This window comes from Orussus abietinus, unplaced genomic scaffold (genome assembly GCF_000612105.2).
Source record: "Orussus abietinus isolate OABI.00-Male unplaced genomic scaffold, Oabi_2.0 scaffold5, whole genome shotgun sequence".
Taxonomy (NCBI): domain Eukaryota; kingdom Metazoa; phylum Arthropoda; class Insecta; order Hymenoptera; family Orussidae; genus Orussus; species Orussus abietinus.
Genome location: NW_019394929.1, coordinates 379,957 through 393,420, shown reverse-complemented (window position 1 = coordinate 393,420; position 13,464 = coordinate 379,957). Strand labels below are relative to the sequence as shown.

At 49.9% G+C, this 13,464-nt stretch overlaps 1 protein-coding gene across 6 annotated transcripts; it reads right to left on the bottom strand.

Moving 5' to 3' along the window:
• Positions 1–255: 255 nt before the first annotated feature.
• LOC105701267 (protein unc-13 homolog 4B) lies at positions 256–12,899 on the bottom strand. 6 transcript variants are annotated; one of them, XM_012427872.2, is made up of 18 exons: positions 12,556–12,899; positions 9,774–10,035; positions 6,195–6,359; positions 5,180–5,358; positions 5,055–5,099; positions 4,816–4,975; positions 4,224–4,747; positions 3,989–4,141; positions 3,758–3,895; positions 3,492–3,683; positions 3,121–3,412; positions 2,657–3,021; positions 2,391–2,580; positions 2,011–2,317; positions 1,526–1,609; positions 1,134–1,257; positions 872–1,065; positions 256–807 (listed from the first exon to the last, which is right to left on the bottom strand). In XM_012427872.2, the coding sequence occupies exons 1-18, from the start codon at positions 12,654–12,656 to the stop codon at positions 713–715; spliced, it is 3,570 nt and encodes a 1,189-aa protein (XP_012283295.1). In that variant the 5' UTR covers positions 12,657–12,899; the 3' UTR covers positions 256–712. The 6 variants fall into 6 exon arrangements, with proteins under 6 accessions (XP_012283295.1, XP_012283293.1, XP_012283296.1 ...); XM_012427870.1 differs by lacking the exon at positions 12,556–12,899 and adding an exon at positions 11,034–12,092; XM_012427873.1 differs by lacking the exons at positions 9,774–10,035; positions 12,556–12,899 and adding exons at positions 6,685–6,923; positions 8,951–9,155.
• Positions 12,900–13,464: the final 565 nt, after the last annotated feature.

The window sequence follows — 13,464 nt, the reverse complement described above, 5'->3', positions numbered from 1 at the left end:
GAAGAACACTCGTGACGCTCCATTTGACTTTATAAACCAGAGGGCAGCACAGGATGCGATCGAACGATCCTGCCCGTAAGCAATCGCCCTTCACTTACCTTATTTATTTTATTCGCAATAAAAAAAACTCGGTAGTTTGGACCAAATGCATTAATACAAGCGCCTAGACAGCGTAGCAATGGTTCATTCTGTTCTATGAACAGCATCGACTTACAAGTAGCGTTGAAACAGGTTGTGCTATAAGAATTCACAGAATTTTTTCTTAAAATGTTTTATTTTATTCTCGGGACTTGTATAAATAGTATAATCGAGAGGTATTTACAATGCGTATACGTAAGAAAATCTTCACGTTAAGAAATTACTTCAATTTCGAAACGCGTATGATAAGAGAGTATTGCCTTTGGTCAAGGTAATGCGTAAGCGTCATGTACAATCGTTTAAAAAAGGCGATTAAAAATTTAAATCGAGGATAATGGTTCGATATCATCAAAATTTTTATCTGTAATTAAAATGCGGATTTTTTATGGGGCAGCCTTACTCCTTTAAGGGGAAGACTTTTGCCATCGGCTTAACATAGTTTATTCTAAAAGCTGTGGACGCATCTCGCGTCCCACTATTTCATTTTGTAGGTACGTATAAAAAAATAATCGTAAGTGATCGACATCATGGACGAAGGAAACCTTCATGGAGGTACATATTATCGGCAGCGCAATTATCTCGAATTGGCTTTGCTATTGAGTTTCGATACAAAGTCCACAGCCTGATTGTCTCCTTTTCTGTGTTCCAGAGCTCGAATGGCATCCGAACCTGATGGAGAAATTAATGGAAATAAATATTCGAACAGTGGACGACTAGTCGCAAAATAACTCACTCCTATTCATTGGACGAGACAGGATAAGATGAACCTGCTCAATGGACTCGATGCCTTCTTCGTGATTGGAAACAGGGATCTCTTCGAATGACATGAACGCTTCCGCTATGAATCTGGTTTTCAAGAAGTCTTTGTCCTTCACCTCGAACGACAATATGGCGTCCTCCGTTTCTCTCTGCTCCGTGGTCAGAGGACTGGAAGGTAAAGGTCACGCTTTCGAAAATTTCTTTAAGAAATTTATGTGGGATAAAGTTACACTCACATGTTGAACGTTTCATCGAATAGGGGGAAGAGGGTCTCCTTCTGCACGTGGGTCTTGATGGCCTTGGTCTGAGGGAACTTCTCTTCAGGAAGTATCCGCACCTTCACGTAGGGATCGCATTTTCCTGTAACGATAGCGGCGTAATTTAAACTCAGCTTCCGCTTTGGACCACGATGGGAGTTGTGGAGACCCAGTGCGAAACGCTGCATGCACGATGGCGAAATTAACCCTTTCGCTGATCGGACTACTCTAGGCGAGATGCGACTTTTGGGTTACGAGTTTCCGGGCCCATGCAGCCCCGCTAGGCTAAATTTACTTTGAACAGGCAATAACAACGCGACATGGGTGCAGCGATGAGGTGCAACGTAACGGTTTGCGCATCTGCTACGTACTTGTCGTCCCCTCTCTTGTCAGTCTTTGTTTAGACTTCGAGTGCAGTTTGCGCTCAAGAGTCGACAGCTTGCCTATAAAAGCGCCTACAAAATCGAAAAAGAGACAAACATACAGTTTCCCAAAGCAGAAGATCCACACAGTGGTTCGCGTATCTCTACCGCCAGCCTCGGTGGCTCCATAGCTTTTATATTTTTCAGTTTTCATCCCCTTGCCGACTGGATCAACACACCGAACGCCCAAAAGACCGAACGTCCACAGCCCCGGCTTGTCAAAACACAGGCCGACCATTTGGAACATTGATCCCTCGCTGGAAAACAAAAAAGAAAACACCCGAAAAACCGACAGACACCCCTTTGGAAATTGCGGAACGTCCGAACGAATCGCTCATCGTACCCCACACTTTGCCTGGATTTATCTTCGACTTTCCCAGACCGATTTTCCCAACTGCCAGGATTTGGCCCCCGCCAGGCACTTCCAGACTTACCATTACTGTCCATCGCACGGAGGTTCCTGGCGTTGAGGATCTGGACGTTGAGGGAGTTGTCCAGGAACCTCGCCTTGACAGTGAGTTGCCCAAAACTGGAGTCCTCCAGGTTCTTCTGCTCCTCTAATCGTTCCTTATTGTACCGATGGATCAGTTCCGCAGTCTCTAATCCATGAAGTTTCAGCAGCCGCTCGATCTTCTCCAGCACTTGGACGTTCGCCGTCTCGTCAGCTCCCAGGTTGAAGAACCGAATGAGCGTGTGCAGGGTGCGGTGCAGGTTGGAGTAAAATGATGGAGGCCTCCTTTTCTGCACATAAGCCGAGGTTGCTCCTGAGCACCCAGTCGTGAATTCATCCCCTTGATCGAGAAATCTCACCAACCTCCAAATTGTCATGGACCAGCTGGTAGAGCGTCGCCGACATGATCTCCCAAGTGACCATCAGGATGCGCTCAAAGTTGTCCTCGTTGAGGTTGTCATGCAAGGTGGACAGATTCGAGTCTAGGTACTGAAGCAACCGGTCCATCGCGTTGCTCGTCGTGTCTATCAACTCGGCCCCCTCGATGAGGTACCTTTCAACAAGCACCACAAAATCAAGGTCAACGATTCGCTGAAAAGTCTGGACCCGGTCGAGGTACGAGTCCTCACCTCCTCATAGCCGGTGCCATTTTGCTGGCCACCTCCTCCAACAGTTCCACAATCCTGTTCTTGACGGTATCGGTGGCGCAATCGATGATGAGCTGCAAAGTCTGCTGACACCTCTCCGCTTCTTGCTGGGTCTTGTCCTCGCAGAGGGTGTCGACGATGTCCTGGAAGCCCAAGTCGTTTGCCAAGGGTCCGATGGACGTCCTTATATAATCGATGTTGTTGATGGCGTAGCACCAAGCATTGGACACCTGGAACTTTTTCTCGTACACGCTACCATTGTTCTCCGCCTCCTGCTCCAAGGTCGTCGTCTTTTCCGCCTTTATCGCCATCTTGTCTGCATACGCCATGGAGCACTTGCAGATGTCCTGTTGGAAATCGTTCATGCGTTTCACGAGGTCATCAGGGTTCCGCGTAGAGAATAATGAATATTAAATCCTGGTCGTACTAGATTGTGAAAGACTCACGTCAATGATCTTGGCGATGAAGGTGTAGGACCCTTCCACGTCCGGCCAGGCCAGCTGGGTCCAGAAGACCTTAATCTGGTAGAAGATCGTCAGGGTATCGACGGCACTCGAGCTGTACCTCACACTGGAGTCAACGGGCTGCAAAGTGTCGAAGTCGACGGCTCTGTCGATTCGCTTGAGTGCCTTGTAAACGGCTATGTCGAGCCAATGAGCAACTCCAGCTCTGAACCACTCGTGGTAGTTGTGGATCTTCGTCGAGTCGAGGCCAGCGGCCCACATATGTTGACCCAGCCTGTTATCAATGGTCTCACAATTTAGTCACAAAGGTTGACATCCTAGGTATGTTACGGATATCAAGAACGTCTCCTTACATCGCGTATCTTTGGAGAGTGAGGTAGAGTTCAAACAGGGTGGTGCCCAAGGAAAGTTCGGCATCTTCTTCACTGTCTATCTCGATGCGCTTCACCCTGGCACAAACGTCCTCAACGACGATGGCACACATGTCGCTGATTCTTTTCTCATACATCAGGTACAGGGTCCTCGCGTAAGGGAAATTGATCTTCCTGAAATTCGACGCAACTTGTATATATAGGAGGAAGCCTGACCTCTCGGATACCCTGACGACCAGGTAACTCACTTCAGGAACAGCTTGTCATAGAATTCCATCGCTCGTTGCAGGTCCGCCCTGATGAGCTGAATGACTTTGATCTGGGTCTTCAACGCCTGCTCGTCTGAGCCGTCCTCTGGCAAGTTGTTGTGGATGATATGGTCGTACCTATCGAAACCGTGTAGGAAAAAAAATTAACGTACATTCCGGGAAGTCTTCAAGAATCATGGAATGCGAATCAGGAGGCGAAGCAAGTTGTACCATTCCACTCCGCCTTGGACGACGGTAGCCTCTAATGCCTGGAAAACGTCCAGCCTCGACTCTTCAGGGTCCTCCGGCAACCAGGTGTACATCTTCGAGGGGAACAGGTCGACGTCTTCTGGGACTTTTACCGAAGACACGGATGACAGGATCCTATAATGGTTTGAATAATTTCAAGATGCCCAAAGAGAAGCCGATTGATCCATCTAATTAATTCCCAGATGAAAGGACGCACCCCAGGATCGCAGCCAGCTGATTCGTCACGTTCCTGTCTCCAAGGGCCAGCCTCCTGATCTTCCGCAGACAGTTCAAGCACGAGTAGAGCAGCTTTTTCGACGCCTCCCAGTAGAGCCTGGTCTCGTCCTTGGAGTAGAGCCCGTTCTCCAGAGGCCTGACCGTCTCCAGGGCCAGCTCCTCGAAGAGCGTGAAACTCAAGGGATGCTCCTGGTGCACGTTGGAGAATTCAATCCACCTGGCTAAAGAGACATTCCTCGTCGGAATCCCACGCTGGGCGACGTGTCGAAGGATTAGCGCCTCGGCGGGACCTGACCAACGACCGTTCCAGCAATATTTCTCGATCTTGCTTGACTCCAGCTCGTGCAGCAGCAATATCCTCAGCAAGTGTCTGTGCTCCTGGACGGCGACCTGGGCATTGTGCTCGGCGCTGAAGGCCAACCTTACGCGAACGACACCTCGACGCTTGGATTTGTTCTTCTTCTCCAAGGGATACCACGTCGTGTGTCCTGCTACTGGGATGTCCTGCCAGGAAGCGTAAAATGTAGAAACATCGGCATCACTGGGAACGTCTATTAACCGAAGTAGAGTACCTTCAGGGCTATCCGGGCTCGACCTATGAACTCGTTATCATGGCTTCCCGTGGTGGCTGTCACGGCTATCTCTTTCGCGAGCTTCACCAAACCGCGGACACCTTTTACATCCTTCACTTTGTTGATCTTCTCTGGGACCGTCTCTGCGGCGTCGAAGTCCCTGAATAGTACGCATAATTTATAACAATTACTTATAAATCGCGTGTACAGTTTACAAGTACTTTGCTTGTCATGCTTACCAGACTTCGAGAGTGAGAGTGTCGTTCTCAGGGTCTTCCAGTGGCCTGAGAGTTGAACAGAAGTTCGACGTATAATTTTTACCATGTGTAAAATATAGAAGGTGGAAAATAATTCCGATACTCACAGTTCAAAGTGCTCTTCCCAGACTGGACTGAGCGTCGACGTTTTTACGGCAGTGTTGTAGCGTCTAGTTGGTGAAGACTCGAGGTAGAGGGCGCAGAATGGATCGCTTTTACCATTCGCGTCTTTGGATACGAGCTCTTTGGCTTCTATCACCTCCACGCCGAGGTGCAACTCCGGTGCCTGCATATCGAGACCGTCAAACGCGTTTAGAGAGTATCGAATGTCCAGCGATAAGGCGAGCGCATGATTAAAAATATTGGAGATCAGCTCCGACTTAACCTTTAGTCGTCGTTAGTCCGATCGGTTAGATTGGAACTAATTTGCGAGCTAAAGCGACTCGTTGAGGAAGGTTTAGTAACTATCTAGGCGTAGGTTTCCGCTCTTCGTCGACGTTCAGGACGACGCATGCAATCGCGCATCGTAGACAATGGAACGTGGGAACTTTTTTGCCTAATATGCCCATTCGTTAATGAAACAATGACCGCTCGGTGACGGATATGCAAAAGTCGGGTGCTAACGAAAGAGTCCGCGAGGAGCGAGTCGAAAGGCGAGAAAGAGCTTCGAGGAAATCCGGGAAAATAGGTGAAGGCGACCCTGGAACAATCGCGAGTCTGTATCCCTGGAGAGGAACGAAACGTTGCCTAGTACAGCAACAATGTTGCACAGAGAGGGAATACAGTTCAAACGTTGCTCGAAAGCCGGGAGAAAATCGCGAAGGAAAGTGTTGGCCATTGTTTAGAGTCCTCGCTTTACGACCTGGATAATCAGAGCTGCACTTTGCCCCGACGGACGCAATCTGCGATTTGAGAGTAAAGAGATTCTGCGAACACTTTTTCCCTTTCATGACCGAGATATCAAACAGTAAGTGATCTCAGTGGGGCAAAAAGTCCGCTTCCACGTGTACCATATGCGTTGATAACGACGACGTCACTGGATGCAGTTTCAGAATGCATGTAGATGTAGAAGATGCAAGGGTCATGCCGAAAGGGTTAATCCTGAGTTAAATTCCGACTCACCTCCATGGCGCGGGCTTCCTCCAGGGCTTGAGCTTGCGTTTCGTCGTCGATCTTGAAAGCTCGCTGCAAATAATCTAGAAGTGCCTCCTCGCCGCACTCGTTGGAGACGTCATATCCGATCTGATGCTGCGTCAGGTAGACGAGAGAGGAGTACAGCTTCTCGATCTGCAGGCAAAGGGTCCATTGAATGCGCTAAGTCAATCGCCATATCACACAAACATATCACTATACCGTTCCAGGTACTCTCTTTAACGAGGACTAAATTCCCCGGCACTTGGCATGGCACCCGGATTAATCAGAAAATTAAAATACCAGGAAGGAGAGGTCCTAGAGAGCTAATCGTCCCCACACTCTCCGAGGTAGAGTTTTAGTTATCAAACCCAATCGTGTTTATCGATGTCACGTTCATCCCTGATGAATCTTTGCATCTATTTCTAGGTCCACCAGAGGTTGAACTCGAGTAGATTCGGAGAACTCGGCTCCGACTCACCGTCATGCCCCGAAGAAGGGCGTCGGTTCTCCTGTCGAGCTCGGCTTTGGAGACACCCCTGAAGACGTTCCTCTTCGGGTACCAGGTGTCCCTACCCAGTGCCCCGTGCACCACCATGGCTTTATATCTTGGTTACTGGCGGATTCCCCAAGTATCTCGGAATTTCCTCGCCACTTTCCTCGTCGCGTTACTCAACGGGCTGGAGATACCCGTTCGCGGCCATCTCGCTTCTTCGCTCTCTGTCGACACGAAACGCGCGGTCGGGATCACCATTGCCGGCGCATGGAAACGATTTCTTGGCTGGTCTCGGGTGCAACATTGACTGCTGTCTTAATCGCGTCGTTTCGCCGTTTGCGCTTTGGCCGCGCTTTCGACGAAGCCGGCCCGCGCCGGGCAAAGCGCCAGACTGACGCGGCTCGAGTTGCTTTGACAGCGATGAACTTGCTCGATGGCCGCGACCCTCCCTATCGATAATTCATGGACGCGGCGTGTAGCTAATCGGCCACCGAGAGGCTCGTTAAATCGCGGAAAACCCGCGCTAAATGGGCCACCTGACGAAAACGCAACGAGAAGATGAGATCTGCGAGTCGGAGCGGCGAGTCCTTTGCAAAATATATACAAGACTGGTGAAAATTAATTCATGAAGAGGATTAAGTAACTCAAGGCACTTGATGAAATGGAGTCAAATCGCAGGGATCAAATTCAACGATTGAATGTTTTGCGGGGACTCCACGAGTCCTTTTCAAAGGATATACATGACTGGTGAAGATTAATCCATGAAGAGGTGTAGGTAACACCTGATGGAATGGAGTCAAATCGCAGGAATCAAATTCAACGATTGAATGTCTTGCGGGGAATTGACGAGTCCTTTTCAAAGGATATACATGACTCGTGAAGACTAGTTCACGAAGAGGACCAAGTAACTCGAGGCACCCGACGGAATGAAGTAAAATCACGGAAATGAATTAAGCGAATCCACAGGATGACTCCAGTCGAGTCGACGAGCTAACGAGGCCGCGACCCGACAGCCCAAGGATTTTCCTCGAAAACGATACGCCTCGGGTATCTCGGGTGGGTCCGAACGTCCCGCCACCTCCTGCTCGAAATAGTTGGTCGACTGCCATCTCAGAGAAATTTTTCGGAACTCGTGTCGGCATAGCTTTTAACGCGCCGGTAGCGTCTAGGAGGATAGTTTCTCTCTCTTTGCCCTAGTCCTAGCCGTGGTCTACACGAGCGGCCAAAGCAACCATTATGTAATAATAATCCGCAGTTATCGGCGCGAAAATAGCGCCTATCGACGCGCATGATGTCTTAAAATACATTCGGTCAAAAAGGGGTCGCGTCGATTCTTCTCTGGGCGTTTTCGATAAGGGGTCCTCATATTGCGGGAAGCCCGGGACGAGATCCCCGATAAACCTTGTCGGCGAATTAGCGAATCAAACTCCGGGAATTTACGGAAATGATGAGAGGACAACATTTTTCGAGGAAAGTCGCGACTCCTTTCCTCATGGGATAGGGCGATAGCGGAGCAGTCTCGTTATCAGCGCGGAAATCCGGACGTTCGTTGGCGCGTGCCAGCTGTCCCATGCATTATCTGACGAGGTCCTCTGCACTCCATCGACTATAATCGTCATGTCGAGTCAACGGCAGATGGCCTGCAGCCGATCAGCTGATCGGAATTCTATCGTGACCGGCAATAGAGGGGTCGATCGATCGGTCGCGACGCGAACTGGGTCGCATCCCGTTTGAAACAGTCCACGATGCGCAAGTGCGATTGCGTACGTTTCGCGCAATTGCGCTCAATGAAAGCCGACACGCCGACAATTAGCTTATTGACCGTCGCCTTTCGTTACGGGTGGGGTTGTCCCGGTGCTCTCGGACTCGACCATCCTCGGGACGGGACTCTCGGTTCCACTATGTTGGACAAATTCCCTAGATTGGAAAACCCCTTAAAAAGTGGAGTATCGACCTCCATCCTAAGAACTGGACTCTCGGTTTCACTATGCGCAAAAAATTCCCTGGGCTCGAAAATCCCTTAAAAAGTCGAATTTCGATCTCGCGGACAAACCGAGGCCACTGGCGAGCACCGATACAGGGCTTTGCCAGATTCTAGGCAGATCAGTGTCGCGCGTTGCCGGAACGAGGCGACCCACATTTCGGGTGAACCAGATCCCCGGTCCGATTGGCCGCGTCACGGACTCCTCGCCAAGGAGGCTTCCTTCCTCTGTTTGAATTTTTTTTTTCCTCACGAAATTGTGGCGCTTACGAGGAGGTTCGCGGAAAGTGGAACTCGCCGAAATCCGGGACCACTGAGGCGCGATGCCGCGAGCCGGGTGACGGTTGCGTCGCGGGTCGCTGGAGGGTCGCTGGGGGTCTCCAAAAATCCGATCGGTCGCGATCGATCCGCTTACGAGACTGTTTAACGACGACTCGAAACGGGAACGAGTAGAGACGGCGTCTTGACGGAGGCGAGCTCCATACTGCCAGGAATAGACGGTCCGACGAACGTCATTCGCGCTTCGCGAGAGCACGCGTGTACGAGCGGAAGAGCGCACACGCGGGCGATTCGACTTTCGGATTGAGTTTAAGTGGCCGACCGATCCGGAAAGTGGTGGTTTCGCGGGGAGGCCCAGGAGGAGCTTCTCCACGAGGAAAAATCGCAAGGGCACGGTGCAAAAATAAGAGGTCCAATTCCAGACTCAGGCGATAAGTCACGCTTGACTTCGATCGTCATTCCGTTTCCTCGTGGGAATACTTAACGGGAGCTATTTCCGCTCGGATCTCTCCCACGCGATTTTCTCGTCGATTTTCCGCCGATGGATCCTGAACAGACCACCTCTTCATCGGGAGCGATCGAGCGAGGGCACGCTAGGTATTTTCTCCTTCCTGGCACTTAACGATCAGCTGATCGCTTTTTCGATTTGCACCACGTGCGAGGATTTGTACTCCGACTGCAAGGGAGAGGACTTGGAAATTTTAGTTAAGAGTGTTAAGTTTTTATCAGGGCTCGGGCATTCCTGCAGGGGAATTTAGGACTCCAAATTTCTCCAAGGATCAGGATTTATAAATTCTTGCGGGAGGAAACTTACGTTCCAGCCTACGGACTCGGCCAGAGTGTCGAGGATGAGTTCCGCCTCATCTCTGTCGCTGTCGGTCTCCAAAATGGCTTCGGTCGGGTCCTCAGGATCCTCGCTGCTTCCTACACTGGACCTCTGCTCATCCTCCACCTTCTCCTCCTCCTTTGAGTCGGTTTTCCGAGGAAGTGGTCCTTCGGCCTCCTCCTGGACGCGGACTCGCTCGGCCAGCAGAGTGCCCAGCTTCTCGAAGAAGCCTCCATCGGACTCCTGGATCCTGAAGGAGCAAAGGATCCATTAGTCTCAAAGGCGAGATCTCAAGAGCCGGCCTCACTCGCTAAACTAATTTCATTCGATTCGATTAGAGGTAACTTCATTTAATTCGCTTCGCTTTATCCGAGGCTCTTCTCGGGGTCAATTAAGCAGCTCTCGGAATTGGGGACCAAAGAGACCCCCTCGACTTTTTATCTCATGCGCTTTGATAATGCATTTTGTAACGCAGTATTGTCTTCGACTAACGGAGAGACAACTTTCCCAGAGTACTTTTCACCTCGGCGCATGTGCCAAGCGTTAATAACACGGGATCCAGCTGGACCGTCCTTGCCTTTTGATTACACCACTCGACAATTATTTTTATTAGCACAGTTCCGTTAATACCGTGTCTCCCTAGCGGAACGCTTTTTATCCCGAACAGTTCCAAGTAAGGAATGCATCGTGCTAATTAGTAACGGGGAATAATAATTGATCGGTATTAAGAGCTACTTCTGTCTCCAAGGGGAGATCGAATCTACTGCCATGTCCTGTATTTTCGCCATTGCTCCAGAAGCTGTTTCACCTCACCGTCACCAAAACAAATAATTGCATCTGAATTAACATTCCGACGAGTACTGGCGAGCACGTCATATCTCCAGATGTATTACTAATCATCGCGAGATAAGCATTTCACCAGTCGCGCTGAAAACTCGGGGAAAAAAATCGAGAGTCTTCAATATTTCGTAAAATAATTCCGTAATTCGGTCGAGTTCATTCTAAGACATTCCCGGAGCGAGCTTTTCCTTTTCCCGGCAACTTCCGGTGCGCTTCGCCCACTGCATAGGAAGTTGTGCGCGACGGATATCTAATGGCCTTCCTCGAATTTCAAATTGGAGCGTGGTTAAAAGTTTCATAAAATAATTCCGTAAATCAGGATTAAGACCTCTCATCGAGTCCTTCATTTTCAGATATCATCCCCGGAGACGAGTTATTCCTTTACCGGCAACTTCCGATGGACTTCACCTGCTGCGTAGGAAGTTGTGCGCGGCGAACTTCCAATATCCACTCGCCACGGTCACTTCTCTGTCTTCCGGCTTTTGCGCCATCCTGGCGGCGGCGATCAGCAGGTAAGGATGCTTCCTGTCGAGTCCTGGACGACACCTGTCGCCAGGATCGATTCTCGCATCTCTTCCCAGCCCGCGTCGAGACCAGGGATCCATCATGTGGCTTCGTTGACACTTATTTGCCGACTTCGCCCGTGTTTTCTCCCGGCTCTCCTTTCTCGTCACGAGGAAGGATATCACACTGCGACAAGGATGGCGCCTGCGCGAGCCGACCGATCGCCTCTCCTTTTTCGTCCCGAGGTCGACTCGACGATCGCAGCGCTGCTCGCGTGACTCGAGAAACCGCGGATGGGATTTCTGGAGGTGAAAACAAAACGCGAACTCGACTTGACGTCACTCTCCGGAAACCCCAGGATCGATTTTCCGGGTCCTGTTTCTTGAAAGTCGATCAGCCGAGGGGAATCCGTCAACGGGACTCAATTAATATTTTTCAAGGACCTAAAGAGGTACAAAGGATTACATTGCCCGAGATAGACACTAAGGATAACATCACGATGGATGTTTCAGAAAGGATCCCCTTATGGGTCCAATTTGACAGCTTCTGGTCCTAAAAACAGTATCCACCAATTGGACATCGATAAGGATTCCAACGTGGAATCCTTATCGATCGATTAAGACATTAGAAATAAACGTCAAGTTTTCTCGCGTCTTATCAATCAAGTCAAGTAGAATCCGAGCTTCGTTTCACTGGTTTCGTCAAATTTCAGGTTAACACAGAATCCGCCGGGCGGCGTTACGTCATGACCACGTGGTCCCCACGTGGTTACCGGCGCACATGTGCCGGTAGCTCGATACGTACGTACATTAAATAGCCAATACCAATTCCCGTTTTCTCTCGCACATCGAACGTTCTACCGTTCTACTGGATTTTCTACAATCATCGGCTCGTAATTCGCTCCAGGCATAGCGGGCCGTTATCATATCGGAAACAAACGGCGCGAGACGACACGTGGAAATGTATTCCCGGCGTTCCTCGTTTACATCAAGAGTCATCAGCCCCTTATCTTATATTCTCGTCGAGGTAATTCATTCCCCTTTGCCTGTCGAATACTCGAAGAGCCTGCACCGAGTCATTGCGCCGCCATCCCAGCCCTCCAACGAGTCAGCTGATCTCAGAGACTCATCGGATCGCCGCGCACCTGTAGACACCTGAAATATCCACCTCGGGCGAAGTCACGTCAAAGTTCCGCGCTCCTTTTCAGCCTGCGAGATGCAAATGCGATGACGCCGCGGCCCGTCACGCGCGGAATTACTCGTCGGCCGGCACTTGAAGCGTGACTTATAAATAGCCGGTGCTCGGTACACCGCGGTACGCGATCAAGACGTAAGGAGGCCCCTCCTCCCCTCCTCCCACCTCTCGTCGCTCTACCTCGGGAAAAAAGTCAGAAAAAAAATCGCAAAAAAAATCCCACCTCCATTACCTTATCTCGTGCTCCGATTTCTCCTGACCTTCCTTTTCTTTCTGCTGCTTCTCTTCTACTATTCTCTGGTAGAAGCCCTTCCACATCTCCTCCTCGTCCATCTCGCTGGGGCCACACCTGGCACCTCCTCGATCAGCTCACCTGCGCCTGCGCGCGCGGTGACAACACGTGGTTTCCTTTATCAGCCGCGAACCGATTAGTTCCACGGTTCGAATTTAGATGGGCCGTGGAACGAGGTGGGGAACGAAATCAGAAACGAGATGAGGAACGAGATGTCAGACTCGCCACGCCGTTGTTGGTCGTCGTTGACTGTTCTTGTCGGCGGTTCTGTAGGCGCGGCAAGGCCGGTCTCTCTCGCTCTCCTCCTTCATGGGTAATGTCTTCTTCGCCAGAGGGCGGCACTTTCGCACTTCTGAAGCACAGGTGAATGGAGAGGAAACTACTGAACCGACTTTACTCATCGGTGACGTATTTGGGAATTTTCGAGACTTTATTTTCATCTCTTTAGGGAACGCGCTACGTCATTCCCTATTAATCCCAATGTTTATCTCTGGGACGGATCTGGACCCTTCCGAAAGTGTACATCTTGCACTTTTAGTTATTACTCTAATATATCGATTATGTATGAAACCTGTGACCTATCTCAACCTTTTTCAAATTTCACTCGATTCTCTTCGGAAGCCACTCTAGGGACTCTTTACAGGGGAAACCATTTTTTTTTGGATTTCATTGATTTTATTGTAGGATTTATAATCAATTCTTCCGCACTTACCGTATCAAAGCTCGAATGCGATTAATTCGGATTTTATTCTCTTTATTAGATTTTTCTTACTCGTCTTTCTCAAGTTGTGGTATCTCCACCATCTGCCGATTTGCATAAAGGTGAAACGCATTGTACGCTTCGCGTAT